The sequence below is a fragment of the Narcine bancroftii genome, chromosome 2, assembly GCF_036971445.1.
Source record: "Narcine bancroftii isolate sNarBan1 chromosome 2, sNarBan1.hap1, whole genome shotgun sequence".
In the NCBI taxonomy this organism is placed as follows: Eukaryota; Metazoa; Chordata; class Chondrichthyes; order Torpediniformes; family Narcinidae; genus Narcine; species Narcine bancroftii.
Genome location: NC_091470.1, coordinates 321,193,978 through 321,221,114, shown reverse-complemented (window position 1 = coordinate 321,221,114; position 27,137 = coordinate 321,193,978). Strand labels below are relative to the sequence as shown.

The following is a 27,137-nucleotide window of genomic DNA, read 5'->3' as shown; positions in this document are numbered from 1 at the left end:
AATTGCCTCCAACATAAACATTGCAGTCCTTGAGTAAGGAGATCAAAAATGTATACAGAATTTCAACTTCCTGTACTGTTTCAGAAGTATTTCCCTCTGAATAAAACTTGTTAAAGAAGAAATAGAGAGACATGGATTCAGGAAAGGCAGGTGCTGTTTCACCAATTTACTGGAGGTTTCTGAGGATAAAATGAGCACAGTAGATTGAGGGTAGCAGGTGGATGTTGTAAATTTCCAGAAATTGTTTGATAGGGTGCCACAAAAAAAAGGCAGCAGTATTGGGCCTACTATCTTAGAAACAATGTGATGTTGTTGGAGAGAGTGCAGAGGAGATTTACGAGAATGATTCCTGGAATACAAAGGCTAATGTATGAGGCAGCTCTTGGATTGTATTCATTGGAATGAGGGGATCTCATAGAAACATTTCAAATTTTGAAAGATTTTGACAAGAGTGGATCTGGATAAAATGTTTCCCTTGGTGAGTGAATCAAGGACAAGAGGGCACAATCTTAAAATTAGAAGTTATCCATTTAAAACAGAAATTTAAAAAAACTTCTTTAGTCAGAGGGTTGTGGAACTCATTGCCACATATAGCAGTGGAGGTCCAATCATTGGGAGTGTTTAAGCAGGAGGTTGATAATTATCTAATTGGTCAGGACATCGGGGAATATGAGGAAAAAGCTGGCAATTGGAGCTTGGTGTGAATGTAGATCAGCTTAGAGTTGAGTCATGGAACAGACTCAATGGGCCAAGTGGTCTACATCTGTTTCTTTATCTTGTTACCTTGTGAAGATGTGATGCTCCCTCAAAACAAATTTTGTGGCATGTTCATGACAATACTGGTTCTGAGGGTGCCTGGAGTTGGAGGTAACATAATAGCGTGGTTAGAAGATTGGTTAATAGAAAGCAGAGATGTATGTTTCTCTGGTAGGTAATCAGTGGTGAACAAAGTGCTACGGGGTCTGCTGGGCCTGTCACTGCCTACAATATACATTAATGATTTAGAATAGAATAGTATAGAATATCTAAGTTTGTTGATGGCACTAAATTAAGTGGGAAAGCAAATTGCAGAGGTTGCAGAGGAGTGTATATATATATATATATAGGTTAAGTGAGTGGGTAAGAGTCGAGCAGATGAGTTCAATGTTGGTAAATGTGAGGTCATTCACTTTGGAAGGAAAAATACATCACATTAAATGGTGAAAGGCTGCAATGTGTGCTTGTGCATGAATTGCAGAAGTTTGGTCAGCAGGTGCAATGGGAAATCAAGAAAGCAAGTAGAATGTTGACCTTCATTGTTAAATTTTTACCTTCTCACTTACATTCTGCAGGCTCTTTGTCCTCTTCACAACTTACTTTCCAAACTATTTTATCTCTCTCTCTCTCTCTGTATATTTATTTGGATGTGTTGAGACACACCCCTGCTGTCTTTGCCTGAGGTCCCTCCCACTGACCTTTAAATAAAGACGACTGTGCCACAGCCCCCTCCTCAGACCAGCATGGACATACCTCCATTCTGTTGTGAATAAAAGCCTATAAGTTTCTCTACAACGTCTAGTCTTTGAAATTATTGATGGTGCATCAACTTGGTGCACTTATCTTGGTGATTGTAAATATTTAGGATCTGAACACAGATCTGTTTCTCATTCCACTGGTTACAGCTTGTTAATTTCTGTTTGGCCTCCCCGATTCATGCCAATATACAAACCCCAATTCTATAGTTACATATTCTGTGCAGTAAATGTTTCTGGTACAATATCAAAAGCTTTTTGGAAATCCAGATCTCATGTGAATTGGTCCTCGTTCATCCACCTTTCTAATTACACCCCTAAATAAATTTATCAGGCATTGTTCCTAATTCATTAAATTATGTTAATTCTGCTTGATTATTTTTTAATCCTGTTAATGATTCCTTAATTCTTTAATAATGAGGCATTGAAAGGTTGATTGAATATTACCACAGAATGATGATTTGGAATTTTTGTTCCAAGCTATTGATGTATAATATGAGGCACTGTGTAATAAAAATGCTCCTGTACATGCAACTCCTATACCACAGGTTCATGAAAAGTGGTGCTAATATTGCTGCAAATTCTGTATCAGAGCCTTTTTTTTAACCTGGTAAAATGTGTAAATGTGTAATTTGGGGAGGGGGGAAGGAGGGAAGAGATGGGAGGCAGTGGCTAACATTATTAGTTATGAATAGTAATTGCAATTTTAAAAATTGGTGACAATGTTTTTTGGTGACAATGTTTACACATAATTCCAGATCTAATCTGTGAAGAGCCCTTTCATTAACTACATTTGAAGTCTTTTCCTCTTGCGTAAAACTTGTACACTTTGTAATGATTTCATGGGAAGAACCAATAATTTACAATGCTCTAATTACAATGTTTTATACATTTACAAAAAAAGTTGTATTTAAGAAGCTTTTTTCAGTTATTACGAGCTCCTTTACATCTGGTACCGCACGGATGGCAGTCTCTTCAATCTGAGGCGCCTGCAAGCTCACACCAAGACACAAGAGAAACTTGTCCGTGAACTACTCTTTGCAGACGATGCCGCTTTAGTTGCCCATTCAGAGCCAGCTCTTCAGCGCTTGACATCCTGCTTTGCGGAAACTGCCAAAATGTTTGGCCTGGAAGTCAGCCTGAAGAAAACTGAGGTCCTTCATCAGCCAGCTCCCCACCATGACTACCAGCCCCCCCACATCTCCATCGGGCTCAAAACGGTCAACCAGTTTACCTATCTCGGCTGCACCATTTCATCAGATGCAAGGATCGACAACGAGATAGACAACAGACTCGCCAAGGCAAATAGTGCCTTTGGAAGACTACACAAAAGAGTCTGGAAAAACAACCAACTGAAAAACCTCACAAAGATAAGCGTATACAGAGCCGTTGTCATACCCACACTCCTGTTCGGATCCGAATCATGGGTCCTCTACCGGCATCACCTACGGCTCCTAGAACACTTCCACCAGCGTTGTCTCCGCTCCATCCTCAACATTCATTGGAGCGCTTTCATCCCTAACGTCGAAGTACTCGAGATGGCAGAGGTCGACAGCATCGAGTCCACGCTGCTGAAGATCCAGCTGCGCTGGGTGGGTCACGTCTCCAGAATGGAGGACCATCGCCTTCCCAAGATCGTGTTATATGGCGAGCTCTCCACTGGCCACCGTGACAGAGGTGCACCAAAGAAAAGGTACAAGGACTGCCTAAAGAAATCTCTTGGTGCCTGCCACATTGACCACCGCCAGTGGGCTGATATCGCCTCAAACCGTGCATCTTGGCGCCTCACAGTTCGGCGGGCAGCAACCTCCTTTGAAGAAGACCGCAGAGCCCACCTCACTGACAAAAGGCAAAGGAGGAAAACCACAACCAACCAATTTTCCGCTGCAACCGTGTCTGCCTGTCCCACATCGGACTTGTCAGCCACAAACTAGCCTGCAGATGACGTGGACATTTACCCCCCTCCATAAATCTTCGTCCGCCAAGCCAAAGAAAGAAAGAGATAGACAAGAGTGGGTGAATGGTCACAGTTAACTTAACTTTTCACACAAGCACAACACAAGTCACAGCCCAGTGATAATTTGATACATTGGAAGAACTGAGGGAAGGTTTGTCACAATCTGTTCCAGAATTCGATACATTTGGAAAGACACTGTGATTTTGCAAGGCAGAATCATTCTGACTGCTGGAGAGAAAACAGCTTTTTGAAGCAGCTCTTGTGACCAGCCATTTTTATGGAATTCAGGGCAAATCATGCTCTGTGAATGACTCGGTGGATTGACCTGCGCCAGGAGGGTCTTTTTGGAAAGCAAAGTGTTTCATTTTGATTGTAATTAACAGAGGAAGTCACTTAGAGAGACTGCTTCATTTTAAGTGTGACTAGCATTGCAGTTACTCGAAGAGACGATGCCAGGGCCTTGGAGGCTGTGTAGTTTGAGGCTTGTCTACAAAAGGACCAAGAGTGTTATGACCACAGCTCGTGTGGATGGATATTTTTTTCAAAGACAACGCAAGAAAAATGTGTCAGTCTGTAGTAGCCACAACTCCAGTCTTCCCATCAGTTCAACAATAATTCAGGGCATCAAATTTCAAAGGCCTACACTTCAACAGTGAATTTGAAAGACTGAACTTTGAAGTAACTTTCTAGATTTTGGCCTAAACTGTAATGATTTGGGTATATCACACTTACACGAAACACTTGCACATAGCTGGGGATACATTTAGTGAGTTATGACTATAGCTTAAGAGTTAGAAATAAAATTAGTCTTTTAAAATTGAACACTGTCTGGTTCATTGCCTATAACCGTCTTCAAAAATCAGACTGATGATAAGCCATCTTTAACCAATTAAAAACTGGTGAGAATTAACTCTAAGTCAAATACATTTCAAAATATTTGGACAATTGGTCCTTTGAAAACCAATGTCCTGCTGGATAAATGTATTGGCGGAATTGCTGGGTGTCTGTGTCATGAATGAAGTTGATACCTTTTTAATGAGGTTACCATCAAACAATAATCTTTTCCTAAATGAGCAGCTATTTTATAAAAATTACCTTTCACCCACATTTGGGGATGGGGGGTGGGGGGGGGGGAGGAAGAATATGAATACTATGCATGCATTTAAATGCTGGAATGTAGCAACTGTCAAAATTTGCAAATGAAAGGAAACTTGACAAGGAAGAAAATTTGAACTCATTGTAGTTATTGTCTCACAGTTCTGATTATGTTTTGAATCTGAAATGTTTACCCTGGTGTGAGATGACCTGTTTTTTTTGGTAGATCCAGTACTTTTTTAAGAAACCTGTGTGTACTTCAAAAGCACCCAGGAAACTCTGGTGATATTTGCTTGTTTTATCTTTTTTTTTATTTCTAGCCTTCCGGGGTCGCTGACCAGCGTAGGTTATTTGCCAACAGCTGCCACCATGCCTACTGAATCTGGAACCATTGTCAGGATGCAAGGACTAGGTTACAACACAGGAGTCAAGGAAATCCTTAATTTCTTCCAGGGATATCAGGTTGGTAGATTATGGAAAAGTCAGACACCAGAACTCTTGAGTTATGCAAACTTCAATTTAATTGCATCTGTGACAAAACAATTTATCAAGAACACCTACAATTTGCTTCATAATTGTAATGTTTGGGTCTCACATCTGTGACATCAATTGTTTTGATAAAATTGTGATAATTTGCAGGAATATTTTGTATTAGAATCTTGAGTTTGTAATGTCAGTTAATGGTGAGATTTGTCAATACAGTTTGCCTGAGTGTCTGTGTATGAAGACTTGAGGATAGGATTGGAGTTAACTATGGAGATGACACAGTTGAATGGATGTCAGATACAGGTACTAGCTATGGTGGCTTGCTCGTGATCAATGATAAAATTGGCAGCACTTGTGGAACCTTAATGCATTAAGGACAAATGTGTTTTCTTGAAGAAAAGTGAGTAGAGGGAGAGAAAGAAAATTGTAAAGTAGGATTTGTATTTTAATTTTATTGCAATGCGGTATATGGATTACTGATACTGGCAGGGCCAGGAAATCTCTAATGCTGCAACTCAAAGTCATATTTGGTTGGCACAAACTCTTCAGGGACTAGTTGCTAAATAAATCATTTGTGTTTGGGTTGGGCATTCATGATCATGTTTTCTTTATGGTGGGTATTCATGAAACTACATTCTGAAATGTTCTTTAAGATCTAACTTGTCACTCCATATAACCATTTACGGAGCGGAAACAGGCCATGTTGGCCTTTCGAGTCCGCACCTGTTATCGATTCATCTTCGTAAAATGCTAATTTAGTTGAAAACCTATTGCCTGAATGTTATTTTGGCATTTCATTAAACTTCGTTACATTCACAAAATAAATCAATTTTGGAGAAGTTGCTCACTCGATTTATTTTTAAATTTAGTTGTGCAGTCTGCATTAAAAATGTATCTGAACAAGAAACCATAAATATAGCGTGAACAAAATACAAGGATAACTAGAGGTAATGATATATTCACAAACTGATATGGCAACTTGAGTAAGTGAATTTGAATTGAAGCTAGTTTCTGTAATATTATCCACGAAACTCCAGAGTTGTGATTCAAAGAATGATATTTGCCAACTTTCCAGCCAGAACATGCAAGTGAATTCAGTCCCGCCAAAATGGTTTATATTTAATGGTCTCTTCAGATTAGAGAATGATAGTAAATGCTGATATTGCAGCAAATCCAATTTTGGGAACATTTTCGAGGATCATTCCATATTAACAGCATTTCTGGAATATTGTGTAGTTGAAAATTTATTTAAGGTATTACTTTGGACACTTTTAATAAGTAGTTAACTCCTGAGAATATGTGCCAGCACCAATTCTAAATCAGTAATTGGCAAGCTGGAGGTAGTAAATACCATTCAGTTTCTCCCTTGTCCCTTAGTTTACATGTATATCCAGAAAGTTGTCCAAATAATATTTGCGATTATACATTTAACTACTTCAAATGTAGATCCTAAATATAACCTATTCCAGGTTCATGCCATTCTGTTTGAAGAATTTGCTGGCTATCATGGCTCAATGGAAAGATTTTGGTTCAGCTTGCATCCTGTGGAATCAGAGTTTTACAGCACAGAAACAGGCCCTTCAGCCCAACTTTATGCTGACCAATATAGACCCATTTGCCTTTCTTCAGCCCATTCTCTAAATCAGCCATTCTTAACAAGGGATTGATAGCCCCCTCCCAGGGCCCACAACACATTTATTTTCTTTTCACCTCACACACAACGTGAACTTTTTTTTGTTTTTAATGTAGTTGGTAGGAGAGAAGTACGGAAGAAACCAAAACTTGATGCTTCACAGGGAAGGGGACCCATAAACTTTGAGTCAAGTTCAAGTGGGGCCAGGGACAAAAAAAAGTTGAGAATGACTGCTCTACATTTTTCCTGTCCATGTACCACCTTCTGGGTTAAAATATGTGCCCCAGAAGTCCCTTTTAAATCTTTCCCCTCTCACATTAAATCTGTGACCTCTAGGTTTTGATTCCCTTGTCTTTGGAAAAAGACTATTTACCATATCAATTCTTCTCATGATTTTATAAACCACCATAATGTCCTCCCTCAGCCTTCTACTCTCCAAGGAGAATAGTCCCAATCTATCCAGCATCTTTTTGTGTTTTTTTTTATTATAAATGACAAGGATAAAGAGGTGGGCCAGTAGGTTTGAGGTGTTGTGGATAATGTAGAAGGTTGTCATAGGTTTCAATTGAATTGTGCAGAGAAGTGGCAGATGGACTTCAATCTGGATAAGTGTGAAGTGATTCTCTTTGGAAGGTTGAACTTGAAGGCGAAGTATGTGGTTAATGGCAAGGTTCTTGGTGGTGTGGAAAAACAGAGATTTTGGGGTCCAGGTCCAAAGATCTCTCAAATTCAGGGCTGGATTAACATTAGCGAAAGTAACATACGTTACAGGCCCCAGGTCTTAAGGGCCCCCGCATTTATGTACTATGAATTGTGAGAAACGCTTTAATCTTTGTGCAGTGGCTCTTATAGCCCTTGCACTAAGATGAAAATGTAAGCAGAAACACGCCTTAGTGGAACAAAAAATAATCCTCATCTCAGTCAGCTGGCTGGTTTTGTTTGTTTTAATTTTGGGGGAGCTGCAGGCTGCAGATAGCAATGGGAAATGAAGAGCGGTTCCAGCTGCATGGAGGATTATGGGTAACGAAGACCGCCATTGAGCCAGCCACAGGGGGCTATTTTGTAAGTAACAAAATGTGTAAGTAAGTTTTAACAGGGGAGGGGGCACAATTTCAGTGCACTATGTTCCCTAGACATGCCATTGGTAATCACTGAATATATAGTGATCTGAGAAGCTAGCATAATTTTAAGAATAATCGAGACTATTTCAAACTTACCAAAATGAACATGCAGGGTCAACATCAGAAACTCTATCAGGGTTAGCTGCTACCCCCCCTCCCCCCTCACCACCCATGCGTCAGCTGACATTACTTAGGGCTGTGCATGTGCCAGGTGGCACAATTTAGAGCCCTTTAAAATAAATGCTACAGGCCCTGCAAAACCTTAATCTGGCACCGCTCAAATTGCCACAAGTTCATAGGGTAGTTAAGGTGTGTTGGCTGTGAGATAATGTTGCAGCTCTATAAAATTCTGATTAGACCACATTTAGAGCATTGTATTCAATTCTGGTCACCTCATTACAGGAAAGATGAGGCTGATGTTAACTGGACAGTCAAAAAACAAATAAGCACATGGATACAAGAAAAATAGAGTCGTGTGTGTGAGGTGTGTGATGTCACAACATCATGATCTGTGCTCTATCTCCTTGTAATTCAAGTCATGGTAGCATTCTTGTGAATCTTTTCTGCACCCAGTCCAGTCTAATGATATATTTTCCATAGGTGGGTGACCCAAAACTTGTACAAAATTTCTTCATTGGATCCAGTTATCTTTATCAGATCATGGGATGGAAACCAATGTTATCAGATTATTCAAGAAAAAGTGCTAGAAAATTAATTGGAGAAGAAATGTACTTTCTTTGTGTCAATTACAATACTCCTTTTGTATAATACAGATTACATAATAGTTGAGACTTCTTGGTATGTATAATGAATGTAGCCTCAAGTAGATTGTCAGATGCATATTGAATCATTACAATTACCTCCTTTTAAACGAGGTAAATGTCTTGTTCTTGCCCAGTGATGCCACTCCACTACGTATGGGTGGGAAAATAAGGATGAAATTCTTCTTTAATGAGAGATTAAATTTGTGTCGACCATATTGCAGCTGGTTTGCAGCAAAATGTAAAGTTCATTTGATTTTGTGCAGTTGCCTAACCTGTAAATTGAAAGCTTGTTGATCCGTTATTTTTCAGTGTATTGCTTCTTTGAAACAATTGTTCTGAGAAGTACAGTATAGTTCATTGTCTAAGGAACAATTTGTACAATGCATATTTGATAGACCAAGCAATCCAGAAATGCTAATTTTCAGTGCAATGTACAGATCTAAGTGATGAATTCAAGGGGATTTGTGTTATACAGCATTGCTTTTAATATCTATTTGCTCCTGTGTCAACTTTATGTGGAGGTGCTTTTGCAGATAAAATTAGTGAATGAATGAACAGGCAAAAATGGTGTACTTGGCTTATTATTTTAGCTGGAGGAAAAAACAGCCAACCTTTTCTGGTGTCTGTCGGTATACATGCCTGGCCAATATTGCTCCATCTTTGGTTACCAGTTGTCCTGCTGGTTACCTGTGATGTATTGTCTCACCAAGACAAAGCTGGTAATTTTGGAGATTAATTTCTAATTGGAAATGTAGGTGGGTCTTGATTGAAACATTATCAGCTACATTAAAACAGTTTTGTGGAAACATTTCATCAATTGCTAGTTATTCCATAGGAAACAACAAATAAATTCACTGTAGACTTGTTGAGGAAATAACGATTGGTTCATTGTCACCATGAAGAATGTCATTTTTGGGCATTGATTCACAATGACCAGACAGAGTCATCACATTTTTCTTGTCTTTTCAGTTAAAAAAAAACTTCAGCAAATTCTTATTGACCGAATATTTTTTTGTCTGAATATGGAGGAATGAGCTTTGGACTTGAATCCAGTGCTACATTTTTCATTTCTAATTACCAAAAACTTGTAAAGAGAATACTCACAAAAAAAGTAGAGATTTTATCAAACATTTCACATGCTTGATTAAGTTTGATCTTGGTACTCTCAGAAGAATGAATGCATTTTACAAGAGAAATCTTTGATATAGAGAATTAGCTAATGCCAGAGGTACCTATGTTTGTGGTTGTGTGGAGCAGTTCATACAGGATTTGCATCCCACATGAACTTCCACACTAAAACACACAAACCTTTGGCAGTTGAAACATCATTTTTACAATCTGGAACTTTAAATTGTGGTGAAATTTGTTGACTTATTTTTGATCTTCAATGTGAGGGAAAGAATCTGATACTCTAAGGAGTTTGCACATTCTCCCCATGACCTGCATGGGTTTTCTCTGGGTGCTCCAGTTTCCTCTCATCCTCCAATACAGATTTGGTAGGTTAATTGGGTGTGATTAGGTGGCAATCGTTTCGTGGGCTGCAAGGGCCTTCGACTGTGCTGTATTGTTAAAATTACAAACATTAAAAAATAAATAGCATGGTGAGAAAGTGAGAAAACAAAGAAATTAATGCAAGTGGAAATAATAGCATTGAAAATTAGCAGCTACCTCCAATAATGATCAGTAAAACTGATTAACTGGGAAGGTCAAAGGCTGCTGTAACAGTATTTTTAATTTGCGCTTCATAATTAATTATTGCTCCAATCATTCTCAACTGTATTTGCTCCAAATGGTACTGTGTGTTAGAATACGATTATGTTTGATCAGTGATTCTTTTGTCTTCAGGAGGTCCACACTTATTAATTTTCCTATTTATAATATGGGTTATCTTTCACTCAGTCGCTTTGTACAACTTTTGTTATTCACCAGTCAATCATTTTGTTCTTGGACAGATAAGTAGTTGCACCAGGTCATATATCTAAGTTCTGGCTATTTTGTTACATCAGGACACAGAGCCCTATTTTTTTTCACCTTCAATTCCCTTCAGATTTTTTTTTTGAAATTTCAGTGGACAAATTGCTTCCTTGGGATCTGTCATTATGATGCCTTTTCCAAAATCTAACTGAAAACTTGTGGTTTTTCACCTGGAACACCAGAATTTGAATTGGTATAATGATCCTTTAAAATTGATGTAACAGTGGAGCTACAAAAAACTTGAGAGCTGAGTAAAATTCCATCAGACAACTTGAGATTTTTTTAAGATTCACCTATCACTTGTGTTACTGAAGTAAAGTAGTCCTTTGCGACCTTGGGCTGGAGTAGATACCTTGCCAGAGTTTGAGTTCTTGTCAACTGTTCAGTAATTACACTTGGAATATATTATTTGTGTTTGTCTGGCAAAAAGGATTATATTTGCTCCAGATATCTTCTACAAATAAGTAAATCCACAGTATATTTTGATATATGCATTATGGGTAATTTGAAAAAGATGGCCAATACTTGCTGAACTGTTCCCATTATATTTGAATTATGGGGAGGGGGGGGGGTAATACACATGTATGTAAGAGTCCTTTCTAAGTAAACTACTGATTATTTTATCTTCACATGCACCATCCCTCCTTTAAAGGGTTGGGCAAATGGGCTGGGCAAGTTGGATTCTTTAATTTTTCACACTTCTATACCACCATCTCACCAGTGGAAGGTCACTTGCTTGTTTTGTTTTGAAAATATGTCCATTTGCTCATAAATTCCATCTTAGAAAAGTTCCTTCAATGTAGATTTGTGTACATGAACACGTGGAACAGTTTTGCACATAAGGAAGCTTTAATATGATCAGACTTTATTATTTAAAAGTTTTCTTCCATGAGTTTTTAATGATCCGTCACAATTCCACTGAACACAGTGATACCTGATGAACATTTTAGAGGAATAAGACTCTTTTTCATGCTTCCCATGGAATTCTACTGTCAAACTAATTTATACTTCCTGATTTATCATTAAACAACACCACTGATTTATATGCAGTATCAAGAGTATGTGCTTACAATGGTTGTTTGGCCCTTTGCATAGCTCCATTCCTAACTAGGCCTGTTTCAAATTCTGCTGAATTCAAGTTGGCGTTATTCAGGATATCAATTATCGAGATATCCTCATCATTCTGTAAAATGAAAGCAGTCTTGAAAATGCTTAACTGGCCACACAACTGGGAAAAGCAGGAACATGGCCCTCTGATGACACATGGGGTAAATCAGAAAAACTGAAGATGCGGGAAATTGAATCCAAATACAGAAAATGCTGGAAATACTGAGAGGGCTCGTGTCCCAGGTCACATCTGGCAAGAGCATTAGAAGGGCAGAGAGTCGGTCAATATTCCAGATCAAAGACCATTCATCAGAACAGGACACAAAGGAAGGTTGTAAAGCAGAACAGAAAGGGATGTCAAGGCATCCCTCTTTCCCCCATCTTCCTTGCGGCTTATTGAGCATCTTTTGTCTTTTCAGTTCTGATGAGGGGGCTGCAACCTGGAATATTGACTCTTGCTTCTCTTCCCAAGGATGCTCCGAGACCTGCTGGGTAATCCCAGCATTTTGCTTTTGCCTTGTGTCACTTGTATAAATAAGTGACCATAAAGTTAATTGATATTCTTTCAGCCCCACAGCAAGATAAGCAACACTTAATTGTCCCAGAATTGACCTACAAATCTATATTCCTCATTAGACTGCTACCAGCCCACCTCCATCTGTTTATGGTAAACTGGCAAAGGAACTCAGCTGGTCAAGCAGCATCTGTGAGGGCAAAGGCTCAGTCAGTGCTTTGGTTTGAGACTTGGCATCAGGATGTATATCATCCATCCCTTTGCCACTGCAGATGTTGCTTGACCCTACTGAATTCCTCCAGCAGTTTGCATTTTGCTCCAGATGTAAACATCTGCAGTCTCCAGCTCATATGATTTGGGATAGTCATTAACCATTTGGATTCTGGTCATTTTTAACCTTTCATAATGGCAGGCTCCATGGTTAAACTACCAGTATGAATCAGCTGGTGGACAGGAATAACACCAGTCCCTGAAAACCAGGTCCAAAGGATTAGATGCTTCCATAATGCCTGCATCCCGAGACTTTATATAAAAAACAAATCTGTTTAAGAAATACTTTTGGAGTAAATAGTGTTCAAGAATATTGCTCTGGGAAAACTTGGTATTAAAATTGAGGCTCAATGAATGTAAATTTCAAGACTTGGATATCCTTTAAGCTTGCTTGGATTTTTTTAATTGCAATTGTATAAATTCAGCCACCTTGACAGAATGTCAGAGCCATTCTGAGGTTTGAAAGTTAAGCCAAATATATCTGAAGTTCCAATTCCCCAAACCACTTTGACAAACATCTTGCCCAATTGTCAAATATTATTTAGAATTTAAAAAGTAGCATATCATGTAAACCTAAACTGGAAAGAAGTCAAGAAATCCCAAGAGCAAAATGACCTTTTTTTGTTATGAGCCCAAAATGGTGACATGAGTTTAATAGATTTTTTTTAATGTATGTTCAACCTTGCATCAGTATCCAGCTGAGGAATGCCAAGAATTTATGCATGCGTATGGCCAGGACAGTGCTCACTCACCCCAAAGAATGAGCCTGTATTTAAATGGCTCATGAAATAGTCCTTTTAAGAAAAGTCAGGTAAGGAAGAGCTATCTCCATCTAACTTGGTCATTCGACCTTGTCAAATATGTGTTCAAAATATTATGTGGTGCTGGGAAAACTGATTATGTTCATGTATGCAAAGCATTGTGGATCAGAATTCAGCTTTCTGCTTCATCTGGTGGGGTTTTAAAGTCTTAAATTGCTGCACCTCCTTAAGGCATATCTAAGTGTCAATTTTGAATAGAAAATAGTTTGGCTTAGATGTTCACAGTTAAAGTACAAACAATTGACTCAGTCAGCAAAATAATACTTTGTACACAATAAATTGACAATTATGAAGCTTCAGATGAAAAATATAAATATTTTAAGCAAATATTATATGTTCATGAACATAATTTGATGTAGAATTTGGGAGTTGTCCTTGATTCGAATCATTTCATCCTCATCCTATACCACCAAAACAGTTAGACATTCATTATTGATTGTGGTGCCTTGGTGTACAAAAAATTAGCTTCTGTACTTTCCTACCTTCACATCGGTGAGTCACTGCACCAAATGTATTTCATTGGGTATGAAATGATGTGGCAATTCTATATGGAACAAAATGAGAGAACTTGCATTTAGGTTTAATGCAAGTACCTACTTTGTGAACATAGCTTTTTATCATGCCTTGCCTTTTCACCTTTTTCTGTGTCCTCATCTCTTCTATGTTAATTTGTTTGACCAGCCACAACCTGTGTATTAGGTGCACTTGTCTGAAATGAACGCAAGATTAAAATTTGCTTAGTACCAACAAATATACAGAAATAATGTAAAAACAATTTCATTTGCATCTCCCTTATCATTATTTCTTTTGGCCTTGCCTCATCCTTGTCTATGCTATTTCAATAATCTCATTCATTCTAAATTTGATTTTGTAGGTTTGAATTGTGGCAAAGGAAATGATTGGCTTTTTTTTCCAGAGTAATTTGGGCAATGGTCACCTGCATCACACCTTTGACAGCAAAGTACAGGTCCTGGCTCACTTCCCTTTATTGCAGGCTTCTGACCTCATGGTACAGTTGAAAGCATAAAAATAGGAAACATTTCCATGAAGAAAATGACCGCTGCAAATTCTGGACAACTCTTTGTAAATAGTTTAAAGCGGCATCAGTAGAGGTTTCCAATATTGCCAGCAAGTTTGAGGCTGAAGCTCTCTTAGAAATGAGGCTTTTTAGCAACAATTCAAAACTTAATTTTTTTTTCCCTGGAACAAAATTCTTTGTGTAAAGCTGCAGATACTTATCCACATGGAAACCTAAGTGCATTACTCATTCATTATTAATAACAGTATGATAACAACAGTGAATAATTGATCTTAAGGTGATGGGTAACATGACCAATTCAAACAAATTTGTCTGGTGTTGTGATTTCTTCAACAGAATGGTACATCTTCTTGTGGGATACAGTTCTAGTTGTCCATTATTAAATGATTATTTTTATTTACTGATGTAGATTCCTCCTGAATCAGTGCTGATCACGTCCAACTTGCATGGACAGACCAAATGTGATGCTTTTGTGAGATTCCCATCATTGGATGTTGCCAAGCAAGCAGTGGTAGAGAAGAACCACCAAAACATTGGCAGCCTCTATGTGGATCTGTACTTGGTGTAAAAATGTGTTCTCCTCAGAATGGAAACATAAGCAAGTTGTATGCTGATGCAAAAATAGTAACATGTTTAGCATGTATTAAAATATTTATCTTGAAAATCTATTGTGATGGGAATGGTAACATTTTTATTAAATCTTGGAGGAAATGTGAAGTTGGATGTTGAAAGAATGTATACATTATCACCAAATAGTAAATCTGTTTTATATCATCTATAATGTTTGGGCTTTTATGAAGTTTGATACCTGTGTTCAGGAAATTAAATATCATTCTTGTTAAGGAAAAATTATGTATATTGCAAAATGTGACTTGTGCATTTCATTGTTAATAGAAAACATCAGTTAAAGCCTCTTCTCTCAAAATTATCACTGTGATGGAAGTGCCATGAATTTATTTTCATCTTTACTCCAGTACATCCTTCCCTTTATTTCAGAGTTCTGATCTCATGATACCGTTGAAATTATTACTATAACTTCTGATGTAGACTATTTAATTCAATATACCTGTGCAAATAATTTCCATGCTATGTGTGCTTTTCTTTTTTTTGCAGTAACATCTGAACAGGATGTGTTTCTGCTAGACATTCCTGCAATAAACAGGTGTAGAGGACTTGTATCTGAATATCACTTTTTAGCGCAGCTGTAATGCATTTAAAAGGACTTGAAGATAAAAATGATTGCTTTTTCACATCTGCACAAGCTATTTGACTTCAATTAATGATTTGGATCCTTTCCTGAATGACAATATTGTAGAGGATGATCTGCACAAAAAGTTTTCTCATGAATATGATACAATATCTTTACAAGGCTCATATCTGCCATTTATTACTGGACAGAAATGTCTCTGCCAATTTTTCTTCAGTTGTCCCAAGTTGGAAGGATATTTATTCTCTATTTAAAAGATTTTAATATAAAATTATAACTACATTTTTCTTAATATTACACATGTATCTTTGCATAAAATTGTATTGAATGTGAATTGTTTACATATGCCAAGTTGGTTCTTTTCAAATTAACATACTGTCTAAAATCAACAATGTCAAGAACGAATATGCCTTTTATATATTTGGACTATTGTGCCTAGATTTTGTATGCATGTGTTTTCACTGGATGTTATTTTTAATTACTTCCAAAACCAAACCTCATTTTCAGGATTGTTATAAATTGCGTAGATAAGATGCAAGGTATGAAGTGTTAAAACATTAGTTTAATTGATCCACAACTCAAATGAATTAAATATATGCATGTTTAGATTAGTCTTTTTTTCTCTCTCAGTACCATTAAATAAATATTTTGAGTGAAATATTGCCTTTTTTGTGCCAAAGCACTAATATGTTGAATAAATCTTTTGTGCAATTTGTGCTGTAAAACTTTGCTTAGGAGTGTAATACTTGAGTGTATTTCAGAGTTGAGGATGATGCAACTTTTGTACAAATGTTTAAATGCATGAAATGTCAATGGAATGATTTTTTTTAAAGAAAAACAGTCTTTCTTATTCTACATTTGTTATAACATTGTTGAGTTCAATGCTAAATAAAATGCTGATAAAGATTTACAGCGATTCTTGGTCGTTTAACATCTAAATTGAGTTTAAAATTCAAAATGAATTTGAGATGAAATTACTTGACAAGCGCCAGATCACAATGACGTTTTAAAGGTTACTTCATTTTGGCTTCTGTAGCTTGAGGTTGGGGTAAATTTTTGTTTTTTGACTTGACTGGTTACATCATGGAACTCCCTTGAAGTTGTTAATGATTTAAGAAACAAAATTCAGAAAAATTGTTGTCTCAAACCATCTTTATTATTTCATGATAAGTTTATGGCTGTTATCAGTGATTCCTAGATTCACAGTATTTTACAATCCAAAGGATTATTTGGTTCATTGTTCTTGTCATCTTTTTGAAAGAGTCACTTCATTTGTTTCTCCTCTCAACCCCTTAGACTTTCTAATTTTTTTATGTTCAAGATTCATCCATGTCATTTTAAAAGGTTATGAAGAATTGCTCTTGATAGAATTCCTAGTGTCTCTAAATTACCACAAAATAATTTGGTGACACACGGTGGAGATCTAACGAATGGGTTAATGAAGTGCAAGGCAAGAATATTTGGGCATATCATAAGGCAATGCATATAGTTTCTTCGAGAACTTTATTTATAGCTAAGGCTTCCTCCTGAATCAATGGGTAAAATAATTGTCAGCAAGAAAGCATGAAACTCAAAAAGTATAGGTTTCTTGAGAATCTTCCAGATGGAGTTGGTAACAAATTATTATTCATGACAAATGTGCAATTATTTTAAAGATATCCAGAGAAATACATTTGGCCATGATTAACTAAGTAGTAATGCTGTCTCAATGGCTGAATAATGTACTTCCTGTTCTATGGGCTTTTCCATCTACCAGGCAGATTGATTTGCCCAGTTAATAACCCCTCAAGTCAGAAGCACAAGGCTCCATCGAAAGAAAAGAATGTAGGTTGGTTCAGTGGAGATGGTGGTGATGCAGCATGAAAGGTCTAAGGTATGGATGGGTCAATTTGAGACCGTGACAAGAAAACTAGAGGCAGATGGCATCATTGAGGAATCGTAGCAATCCAGTGTGGAGCATGAATGTTTCTCCTTCACCATGTCTACATGGACTCAAAAGCATTAAAAATTTATCCCCAACCATTATCTGATGAATCTGGTTTGAGGGGTTGAATGCTGGATTCCTGCATTAACAGGATTTTTTTTGGGGGAGTGGGTGGGAGAAATGGGGGAAGAGGAAAAAAAAGTAGCTGTTTATTTAAAGTTGGTCATAATCTTGGGCCTCAATATTAGGCCTAAATATTGGCATTTTTTATCTCTTTAACCTTTGCAGGTGTATGGACCAGTACATCGACCATTCTGTCGCTCTTGCAATCTCCTATTTGCTGATAAAGTACAGCATCTACAACCAGCAAAACCAGCATGGACTTTGTACTTTTACCTCTTTCTCTTCCATCTGTACTTGCTCACATGAGATATATGAGATACTAGGTGAAAACAAATTATTTATTTTGCTACTTCTGTGAAAATTTGCATATCTGATGTGCTACATGGTCATGTGGAGTTCAATGAGAGTGCTACCTTAGAGTAAGTGACCATCTCTGGGAAAGGAAATTATTGTCCTGTTGAAGATTAAGCCAATGAATCTAAACTGTTGCAAGAATAAAGTTTATTATCAGCGAAATGATCTTCCAGTCTGCACCTTTGCTCTGTCTGGACCAGTGACAGAGACCACCCAGTGGCCAACCACACTCACACTTCCATACTCGCATGCTTGTCCATGGCCTCCTACCCAGACCACCTATAAATTAGAGGAACAACACCTGGGAGTTCCAGCTGGATGGCGTTAACATTGACTTTTCTAATTTTTGTTAACCTGCTCTCCTTTTCTTCCTTCCCTTTCCCTTGTCAGCTCACCACCCCCTTCCCTCTTTATTCACTTCATCATCCCTCTATCCCTTGCTTGATGCTGTGCCCTCCCTTCTGTCTCCACCTATTACCTCCTGATTTTGTAAGTATGCATTACACCCTCACCCTTTTATTCTAACTCCTGCTGATATTTTTCCACACCTCAATACCTTGATGAAGGGTTCAAGCCTGAAATGTCAGTTATGTATTTTCATCTCTGCTATATAAAGAACATTGTACAACCTGCTGAGTTTCTCCAGCATTGTGTTTCACCTAAAATAGTTCAGGTACATGAGACTTAAAACTGACCACGAGATATCCATTTTACCTGTGCTGAAGCTTGTTCGGCATACGTATTATTGCTGTCAGGTAAGATCAGAGTTACTCTATAAAGCAAAGTAACTGTATACACTTCCATTTTAGAATCTTGACTTGTCTGGATAGCATGCAAAAAAAACCTTTTCACTGTATCATGGTACATGTGACAATAAAGAATTAAATTCAACCATATTTTAGCTGTTTTGTTTCTTCTTCCTTTTGATTTTTCTGATCTAGCTCAGGCCTTCCCTATGGAAGAGATGCCCTTTATTTGGAAGTTGATGGCTTACTCTGTAAGCTCCAAGTGTGTAAAAACACATCAAACTCACCTGTGTTGTTAAGAATGCACTTTCACACCAAGCACCTTTGAAGATGCTGATTTGTATGGAGGAAAAATTCAAAATGTATATTAACATCAAGTGTCTTAACTAGTGTTGGACAGTCAGAAACTGATTATGAATAGTCAACATGGGTTTGTACATTATAAGTAGTATTCAACCAATCTTGTTTTTCAAGGAGGTTGCCAGGAAAGTTGATGAATGAAAGGCTGCGGATGTTGTCTGTCTTTTTTTAAATATTTTTATTGAGTTTAACATCTATTAGTAGACTTTAGATGTAGTATTTATAACAAATAGCATATATATATATATATATATATAATCACATCACAAATTAATATAAATGTAATTCAAAATACCTACCATATTTGTTTAACATTATTTCTTCAAAATAATTCTGGATGGAGAAATAAGTTGCATTATTCAATCTTTTGGTCAAGACAGCAATTTCTGTCCAACAAGATCGAAGACAACCATAACTAAACCTGTATATAGCCAGTTATCTTAAAAAATGAATAAAAAGAAAAAAAACTAAAACTAATCTACCTTTCCCTTTAATCAAGGTTACCATATAGAAAAGAATGTAAAGATATGGATCAAATGGTGACCTTCAAAAACGAGAGAGAATTGCCAGAGCATCTGAATTTTTAAAATCTTCCCATCATGATAATATTCTATGAATGGGCCCCACATCTTTTCAAATTGAAACTTTCCATCTATAATGTTGTATCTAGTTTTCTCCAAGCTTAAATATGACATTACATCATGTAACCACTGTGCATGAGTAGACAAATATTCATCTTTCCATTTCATTAAAATTGCTTGTCTGACAATCAACATGATAAACTTTTTCTTGAGATGCAGATAGAGGTATATCTGGTTCATGAAAAAAACCAAACAAGGCAATTAAAAGGCATGGTTCTATTTTGATCTTTAAAATTTTTGATAAAGTTTGAAAAATGTTTTTTCCAAAATCTTCCTCAATTGGGACTCTCCCAAAACATATGGATCAATTCAGCTTCAAAAATTTTGCACCTCGCGTAATAGATCACATCTGCATGAAAGCAAGATTATTTAAATTTGGACATGTGTATTCTGTGTGCCACCTTAAATTGTAATAAACAATGCCTTGCACAAAATCATTAATCAAGCCAAGAGCAGAGTGTCAGTCTTCATCTAAAAATTTGTTCTATCACGTTCCCAATCATTCTTAATCCCAGCCATTGATGCTGATCTTAAATACATTAAGTCATTATAAATACATGATATTAATCCACTGTGAACAAACCGTAAATTAAAGAATACATCAAGAATATTTGAATTTGCAATTCAAGGAAAAACTTAGTTTTGACTGAACAAAATGCATAACATGGCTTTGTGCTTGGTAGGTCATGGTTAACCGATCTTATACAGCTTTTCGAGGAGGTTACCAGGAAAGCTGATGAAAGCTGTGGATGTTGTCTGCGTGGGCTTTAGAATGGCCTTTGACAAATTTGCACATAGAAGGTTAGTCAGGAAGGTTCAGACACCAGGTATTCATGGTGAAGAAGTGGTGAAATGGATTCAACAATGGTTGGATGGGAGAAATGGTGTATGGAGTAGTGGTGGATGATTGCTTCTCACACTGGAGGCCTGTGACAAGTGGTGTGCTTCAAGGATCAGTGCAGGGGCCATTGTTGTTTGTCATCTATCTCAATGATCTGGATGATAATATGATAAACTGGATCAGCAATTTGTTGATAACACCAAGATTACAGGTGTTGTGGACAGCAAAGAAGGTTTTCAAAGTTTGCGGAGGGATCTGGACCAGCTGGAAAAATGGACTGAAAAATGACATGAAATTTAATGCTGACAAGTGAGGTGTTGCATTTTGGAAGGACAAACTGTAGTGACTATTTTCCTTTATAAATGCTTGCAGGAATTGGCATATTGTTGTTATCCGTGACTCATTCAAACAAATCCATACTAGAGTTGAGTTTTCCGATGTTTATTTGCCATTATTATCAGTTGCTATTACCTTGTTACAAGCCATAAAAATTTTATTAGATGATCATTAGATGATGGTTTAAAAAAAAGTTGTCTAAACATTCAAAGCCTCTTACCATTTTGTAGAACAAAGAAACTAACTGACCTAGTAATCTCTTGAAGGCAAGCTATGACCATCAAAATGGGTGTTGCCAGGAAACAGCATAAAATATATTAAACAATTGCTTGAAAGCCACAAAATAGAATTTTCTTGCAAGAAATGCATTTTAACCCTTACAATACTGGCCCCTAATTATATCTTTAAAAAAGTTACCATCACAGAAAACAAATCAAACATAGTACATAGTAGTTTATATCAGTGAAATTTCAAAAGAAAGTGAACGTTAATTATCAAAACTTTCTGCCTCTTGTAAAAGACAGATTTCGGAACTTGGTCTGTTCATAAAGCCAGTCTTCATCTTGATCCAAACTTGACATAGAAATTCTTTTTTGTCTTGGATAATATCAACAATCTTCCCAATCAAGCAGGAATTTTGAGTCACTGTATGGTCTGTGACATTATTTCCCTTTCTTAGACTTGAAATTTCTTCTACAAATTTCTTCTTCTGGGAAAAGTGGACTATTTCCATCTCAGCATTAATCAATTATTTAAATGTGAAACCTCTAGTTTCTTGAGTCTCAAGATCACCTGCTTTCCTTTGTGGTAGATATTTTGATGGAGGTTATCCAATTGAAATTGAGTAGCAACATCACTTGTTTGTTCTTTCTGCTATGATTCAGAAGAAGTCTTTTAAATCTGAGCATCCACACTGTTGCCTTTTTCAAACTATTCCAGGTTGAGAAGTAATGGATAAAGTAGGTAACTAGATCCATTTGTTCAGACATTATCTGAACATCATTTGCAGTCTTACTCTTTATTTCAGGGTCTCCTGATAAAAAAAATTAATTTTCAGGTTTTGAGGCCACTCCTTTTGAGGCTGCAGAAGAAATTGAAGCCCAGACACCCACATTTCTTTCTTCAAAGAATATAAATTTCAAACCTCAGGAAGCCAGGCCGGCAGGATTGTTAACTGCATTAACATATCTCCACTGTATTGGACATGAGACTTTATCAATTTCTCTGATTATGTTAGTCACGTAAGTTCGAAGCCTTGTGGTTTTATTGTTGATGTATTTGAGCACGAAGGTGCTATCAGTCCAAAATAGAGTTTGTTTTTTTTTTATCTGCAACTCTCTTTTCAACATTGTGTCCATTCTGCTCATCTTGGCAGCAGCCATCAACTCCATTCGTAGGAATAGTGTCTAGTTTCAATGTAGCCACTCTGGCCTTTCCTATTGCAAATCCACAATGTACCTGACTAACCCTTGTTATCATATAGTAACAGGTAACTAACAGTTCTGTAACAGTCTTTACATGCATCAGCAAAATGATACAATTGAGCAGATGTCACAGTTCCAACATTTGTGGGTTTGGAGCATCTATCAATCTTGAAGTCTTCCAGCTTACGAAGATCCTGAATCCAACACGTCCATTCTTGAACAATGGATTCTGGTATCTCATCATCACAACTAATCTTATTCCTACATAAAGCTTCTTGGCAGTCAGGACAACTGATGCCAATATTCCTAGAGGATAATGTATCAAACTGACTGTTGATAAAATCCGCCTTCTTGTGAGAGGCCAATCCTTCAAGATGATTTTAAACTTAAAATTATACACTTAACACCCTTTCCACAGGAAGGATGTCAAGGTCTAAGTCCAAATTCTTCATTACTTTTGCCCTCTCTTTCAGGTATGACAGCCAACACACGACGACTGTTACATATCCATTTGGTAAGTAGAAAGCCTCCTTTGTTGCAGGTTGCTCTTAACTCGTGATAAAGAGCTATCGTTTCTTTTACTGTAGCTACAGAAGAGAGAGTCATCCACATAGAAGTGATTCCTGATGATGCTTATAGCTTGAGAGCTAAATTGTTCCATATTGTCCTCTGCATACTTCCTAAGGGCAAAATTTGCACAACTTGGAGATGAAGTCTGTGGTGCGCTGTTAGACTGTTTTTCTTTGGCTTGGCTTCGCGGACGAAGATTTATGGAGGGGGTAAAAAAGTCCACATCAGCTGCAGGCTCGTTTGTGGCTGACCAGTCCGATGCGGGACAGGCAGACACGATTGCAGCGGTTGCAAGGGAAAATTGGTTGGTTGGGGTTGGGTGTTGGGTTTTTCCTCCTTTGCCTTTTGTCAGTGAGGTGGGCTCTGCGGTCTTCTTCAAAGGAGGCTGCTGCCCGCCAAACTGTGAGGCGCCAAGATGCACGGTTTGAGGCGTTATCAGCCCACTGGCGGTGGTCAATGTGGCAGGCACCAAGAGATTTCTTTAGGCAGTCCTTGTACCTTTTCTTTGGTGCACCTCTGTCACGGTGGCCAGTGGAGAGCTCGCCATATAATACGATCTTGGGAAGGCGATGGTCCTCCATTCTGGAGACGTGACCCATCCAGCGCAGCTGGATCTTCAGCAGCGTGGACTCGATGCTGTCGACCTCTGCCATCTCGAGTACCTCGACGTTAGGGGTGTGAGCGCTCCAATGGATGTTGAGGATGGAGCGGAGACAACGCTGGTGGAAGCGTTCTAGGAGCCGTAGGTGGTGCCGGTAGAGGACCCATGATTCGGAGCCGAACAGGAGTGTGGGTATGACAACGGCTCTGTATACGCTTATCTTTGTGAGGTTTTTCAGTTGGTTGTTTTTCCAGACTCTTTTGTGTAGTCTTCCAAAGGCGCTATTTGCCTTGGCGAGTCTGTTGTGCGCTGTTAGACTGTACAACAGGCTTTAATGGACAAAGACATCCACAGAGCAGGGCTGGTTGTACTGCTGTAAACTCTGAGCGAGGCTTATATCCAGGAGGGTGATTGACACCCAACCGAGTGGGGCTCGGTCCATTCAGGTTGGCTGATTGACATCCGGCCAGGTGTTGTCCTGTCCCCCATATTCTCCTCCAGGTACCGAGGTTGCCCACTGCAATAGGCCGGTGGTGTACCACCACAAAGACGCTGCAAATAGATGCGCTGTCATTCTATATTCCACCATGTTCTGACCGTTGTGTCCATCAGGCCACCAAAGGAATTGTAAAAGTCATGGTCATCATTCAGTACTTTCACCTGATGGAACATTGTTTCAATGTCTGCAGTAATGAAAACAGGCTCTTTACAGAATCTAGTTGAGACTCCTATCAACGTACTGGTCAAATCAGGACCCTGTAAGAGTTGAGACTTCAGTGAAACCCCTCTGAAAGGTTGCTCCACAATCAAACAACACTCGTTTTATTTTACTTCAGTGGATGCAAAACCCCATAGTGTAGTAAGAACTATTTATTTTTTGCCATCACCACAAGTAAATATAGTAAGTATAATGTATCATCTGGTACTTTGCATATCTTTTAAATTATCAGACATGTATTTGGTGTGATCTGAAGAAAAAGAAGAATTTTTCTTGAATCTTCACTTTAAATTCAGTTGTTCAATAAATCTTCTATCATCAGGCAATGCATAGCCTTTTAAGGTAATCCAATGCAATAATGATCATTATCCCTGCAGCTGCTCCTCTTCTCCCTGCAGATGCTCCTCTTCTCCCCGCAGCTGCTCCTCTTCTCCCCGCAGCTGCTCCTCTTCTCCCCGCAGCTGCTCCTCTTCTCCCCGCAGCTGCTCCTCTTCTCCCCGCAGCTGCTCCTCTTCTCCCCGCAGCTGCTCCTCTTCTCCCCGCAGCTGCTCCTCTTCTCCCCGCAGCTGCTCCTCTTCTCCCCGCAGCTGCTCCTCTTCTCCCCGCAGCTGCTCCTCTTCTCCCCGCAGCTGCTCCTCTTCTCCCCGCAGCTGCTCCTCTTCTCCCCGCAGCTGCTCCTCTTCTCCCCGCAGCTGCTCCTCTTATCCCTGACAGCATAAATCGGTTGAACATGTATCAAGCTCTGCTGCGGGGTGCGGAAAGGTCTGTCTGCTTCCTTGGCTACCAGGTGCAGGCCACGGAAATTCATGTGTGATATTGCCAAGAAAACGTGCACTGGTAGCTTGGAGAGGAACAGGGCCTCGAACAAGAAACATTTGTGTGCCCGACCACTAAAGCCTCCATTTCATGCATGAGCTCGGAGGAGTTTCTGTCGCCCAGGCCTTACATATTAATGATGTGGATGTTGTGCTTGTGCTGGTTGAGTTCCAGGGAATCGAGGTGGAAACACTGGAATTGTTCATACTTACACTCCATAGATGGATTTTCCACGAAGAAGTTTACTTTGGCTGCGGTAGTGGCATACATAGAAACATAGAAGATAGGAGAAGGAGTAGGTCATTCGGCCCTTCAAGCCTGCTCCGCCATTCAATGAGATCATGGCTGATCTTAAAGTTCAGTACCCCGTCCCCACCTTCTCTCCATAACCCCTAATTCCCTTATACTGAAGAAATATATCTAATTCCCTCTTAAATATATTCAATGAACCTGTCTCTACTGCTCTCTATGGCAATGAATTCCACAAATTCACCACCCTCTGGGTAAAGAAATTCCTCCTCATCTTGGTTCTAAATGGTTTGCCTATTATCCTCGAACCATGGCCCCGGGTTCTGGACTCCCCCACCATTGGAAACATCCCTTCTGCATCCATTCTGTCCAGTCCTGCCAGAATTTTATATATCTCTATGAGATCCCCTCTCAATCTTCTAAACTCCAGCGAGTACAATCCCAAATTGCGCAATCTTTCCTCATAAGTTATTCCTGCCATTCCAGGTATCAGCCTGGTGGATCGCCTCTGCACTCCCTCCATTGCAAGAACATCCTTCCTCAGATAAGGCGACCAAAACTGCACACAATACTCCAGGTGTGGTCTCACCAAGGCCCTGTACAGCTGCAGTAAAGTATCCTTATTCCTATACTCAAACCATCTTGATATGAAGGCCAACATACCATTTGTCTGTTTAACTGCCTGCTGTTCCTGCATGCTTGCCTTCAGTGACTGGTGCACATGAACCCCAAGGTCTCTCTGCACTTCCCAATCTATTGCCATTCAAATAGTAATCTGCCTTCTGGTTTGTATTACCAAAGTGGATAATCTCACATTTATCAACATTGTAGTGCATTTGCCATGTATCTGCCCAGTCCCCCAATTTATCCAAATCACACTAGAGCTTCCTGACCCCCTCTTCCTTGCACACAACCCTTCCTAGCTTTGTGTCGTCTGCAAATTTGGAGATATTACATCCAATCTCCTCATCTAGATCATTAATGTAAATTGTGAACAGCTGGGGTCCCAGTACAGATCCCTGTGGCACCCCACTGGTCACCACCTGCCACTCAGAATACGAGCCATTTATCCCAACTCTCTGTCTTCTATCTGCCAGCCAGTTCTCAATCCACTTCAATACCTTGCCCCCAATCCCATGAGCCTTGATTTTGCATGCCAGTCGTTTAGGTGGCACCTTATCGAAGGCCTTTTGGAAATCCAGGTACACCACATCCACTGGCTCTCCCCCATCTATTTTACCTGTCACCATCTCAAAGAATTCCATTAGATTTGTCAAGCATGATTTACCTTTTGTAAATCCATGTTGACTCTGTCTGATCCCTTCATATGCTCCGCTATTACATCCTTAATAATGGATTCCATCATTTTGCCCACTACTGATGTAAGGCTCACCGGCCTATAATTCCCCACTTTTTCTCTACCCCCCTTTTTAAATAATGGGGTAACATTAGCTACCCTCCAATCCATGGGTACTGATCCTGAGTCTATCGAGTTCTGGAAAATAATTCTTAAAGCATCTGCTATCTGAATGTTCACTTCTTTAAGTACCCTAGGATGCAGATTATCAGGTCCTTGGGATTCATCGAGTTGTTCTTGTACAATACCTTCAATTTTCCCAAGACCATGTCCTTAGAGATAGTGATTTCTTTCAGCTCCTCCCTTGCATTAGTCTCTATGTTTCCCATCATCCTTGGGAGGTTATTTGTATCCTCTCTTGTGAAAACAGAACTAAAGTAAGAATTTAATTGGTCTGCCATTTCCTTATTCCCCATTATATATTCCCCTGATTCTGACCTACTCTGGATTTCAAGGGACCCACTCTGGATTTCACCAATCTTTTCCTCTTGACATATCTATAAAAGCTTTTGCAGTTGGTTTTTATGTTTGCCGCAAGCTTACTTTCGTAATTTATTTTTGACCTCTTGATTAATCCC

At 38.7% G+C, this 27,137-nt stretch overlaps 1 protein-coding gene and 1 long non-coding RNA gene across 9 annotated transcripts in view; one reads left to right on the top strand and one right to left on the bottom strand.

Moving 5' to 3' along the window:
- The window catches only part of esrp1 (epithelial splicing regulatory protein 1), a 118,203-nt gene extending 101,798 nt beyond the window's left edge, over positions 1 to 16,405 (top strand). For 6 of the 8 annotated variants that reach the window (XM_069921873.1, XM_069921869.1, XM_069921867.1 and 3 more), the window contains 2 exons: positions 4,884 to 5,025; positions 14,702 to 16,405. In XM_069921873.1, coding sequence (XP_069777974.1) covers positions 4,884 to 5,025; positions 14,702 to 14,860 — 301 coding nt within the window. In that variant the 3' untranslated portion in view covers positions 14,861 to 16,405. Of the gene's footprint in view, positions 1 to 4,883; positions 5,026 to 13,123; positions 13,244 to 14,701 lie in introns of all 8 variants that reach the window. The other 2 variants (XM_069921868.1, XM_069921871.1) reach the window with 2 other exon arrangements.
- Positions 13,499 to 27,137, bottom strand: part of LOC138755595 (uncharacterized) — a 110,726-nt gene continuing 97,087 nt past the window's right edge. The window contains exons 4-5 of the long non-coding RNA XR_011352405.1: positions 13,890 to 13,962; positions 13,499 to 13,797 (exon numbers count right to left, since the gene is read on the bottom strand). This is a non-coding gene — a long non-coding RNA (uncharacterized lncRNA). The remainder of the gene's footprint in view (positions 13,798 to 13,889; positions 13,963 to 27,137) is intronic.